General features: G+C 42.7%; 1 protein-coding gene across 3 annotated transcripts in view; it reads right to left on the bottom strand.

Moving 5' to 3' along the window:
* LOC106528738 (nucleolar protein 4-like) overlaps positions 1–1,267 on the bottom strand; it is a 107,388-nt gene that overhangs the window by 81,586 nt on the left and 24,535 nt on the right. For all 3 annotated transcript variants that reach the window (XM_014023984.1, XM_014023985.1, XM_014023983.1), the window contains exon 2: positions 885–1,035. In XM_014023984.1, the coding sequence (XP_013879438.1) occupies positions 885–1,002 (118 nt within the window). In that variant the 5' untranslated portion in view covers positions 1,003–1,035. The remainder of the gene's footprint in view (positions 1–884; positions 1,036–1,267) is intronic.

Here is a 1,267-nt window from a genome sequence, read left to right as displayed (position 1 = left end):
AGACAGACAGACAGACAGACAGACAGACAGACAGACAGACAGACAGACAGACAGACAGACATACGCGACAGAAAACATTACCTCCACCAAAAATGTAAACATCACAAATTAGGAGATCCAACTTTCATCACAAATTAGGAGATCCAACTAAAGTCCTGATCACCTCTGTGGACTAGGACAATTAAAGACCTGATCACCTCTGTAGACCAGCCTGGACCTCAGSACAACTAAAAATCTGATCCCCTTTGTGGACCAACCACTCCTCAGTATTATTTTCATTAACATTTAAGAAGTTGTCCAAGCTTTTACCTCAGAGTCTGTCTGTCCATGGTTTTAGTGAGAAAAATTAATTACGCTTCAGCTGAGGGTGTGTGACTGTCATAAGAATAAAATAGATGTAGAACTTTCTAAAAAGGAAGCCAAAAGGGAGCATATGAATTGAAATTAGAAGGGGTCCAAGAATGGACCCTTGGGGAACTCCACATGTGGGGGGAAGGAGGAGGGGTTGGGGAGCTGAGGAGGAAACAGATTCTCACAAAGTTCCCAGAGAAACTCCTGTTAGACAGATAAGACCTAAACCAGTCTAATACAGAGCCTGTGATAGCGCACTCAACGGTGTCAAATGCAGCTGTCAGGTCCAAAAAATCATGAATTTGTAGCTAATACAGTAAGAGCACTGGAAGATTAAAAAAACTGTTTCTGTGTTGTGTACAGCTTTAAAATCAGACTGAAACATTTTAAGAATGTTGTAGATGTATGACAAATAGTAAGAATGATACAGTCATATTTTATCTGTAAAAATAAAATACAGGTGCTCATCCTAATTAATAATTAACAGTGTTTCTGTCCTGGTGAACTGAACGCTTCTGTGCTGTGCTGCTTACCATCGTCCTCTTTGTTGTGGGAGTCGTGGGAAMTATGGCGCATCTTTTTACCACGGCTTGCCAGGCTCAGGTCTGACACCGCTCCCAGATCAGCCGCTAGCCATGTGGGCTCACTCATCTCTGTGTCCTCGCCGCTCACTGATCTGTCATCCTAACCACAAACACAGAGAACACAACAATGTGACGACGTGAGAGGCTGAGCTGTGGGAATGTACTGTGATATGAATGAGAATTCATCAACAGTATAACGCATATATGAACAGACAGATAGCTCTATCTGTTTATATGGGTAGATAGACAGACAGACAGACAGACAGACAGACAGACAGACAGACAGACAGACAGACAGACAGACAGACAGACAGACAGACAGACAGACAGAC

Source organism: Austrofundulus limnaeus, unplaced genomic scaffold (genome assembly GCF_001266775.1).
Source record: "Austrofundulus limnaeus strain Quisiro unplaced genomic scaffold, Austrofundulus_limnaeus-1.0 Scaffold401, whole genome shotgun sequence".
NCBI lineage: Eukaryota > Metazoa > Chordata > Actinopteri > Cyprinodontiformes > Rivulidae > Austrofundulus > Austrofundulus limnaeus.
Note: the sequence above shows the minus strand (reverse complement) of the source record. Positions and strands in the feature narration are given on the sequence as shown.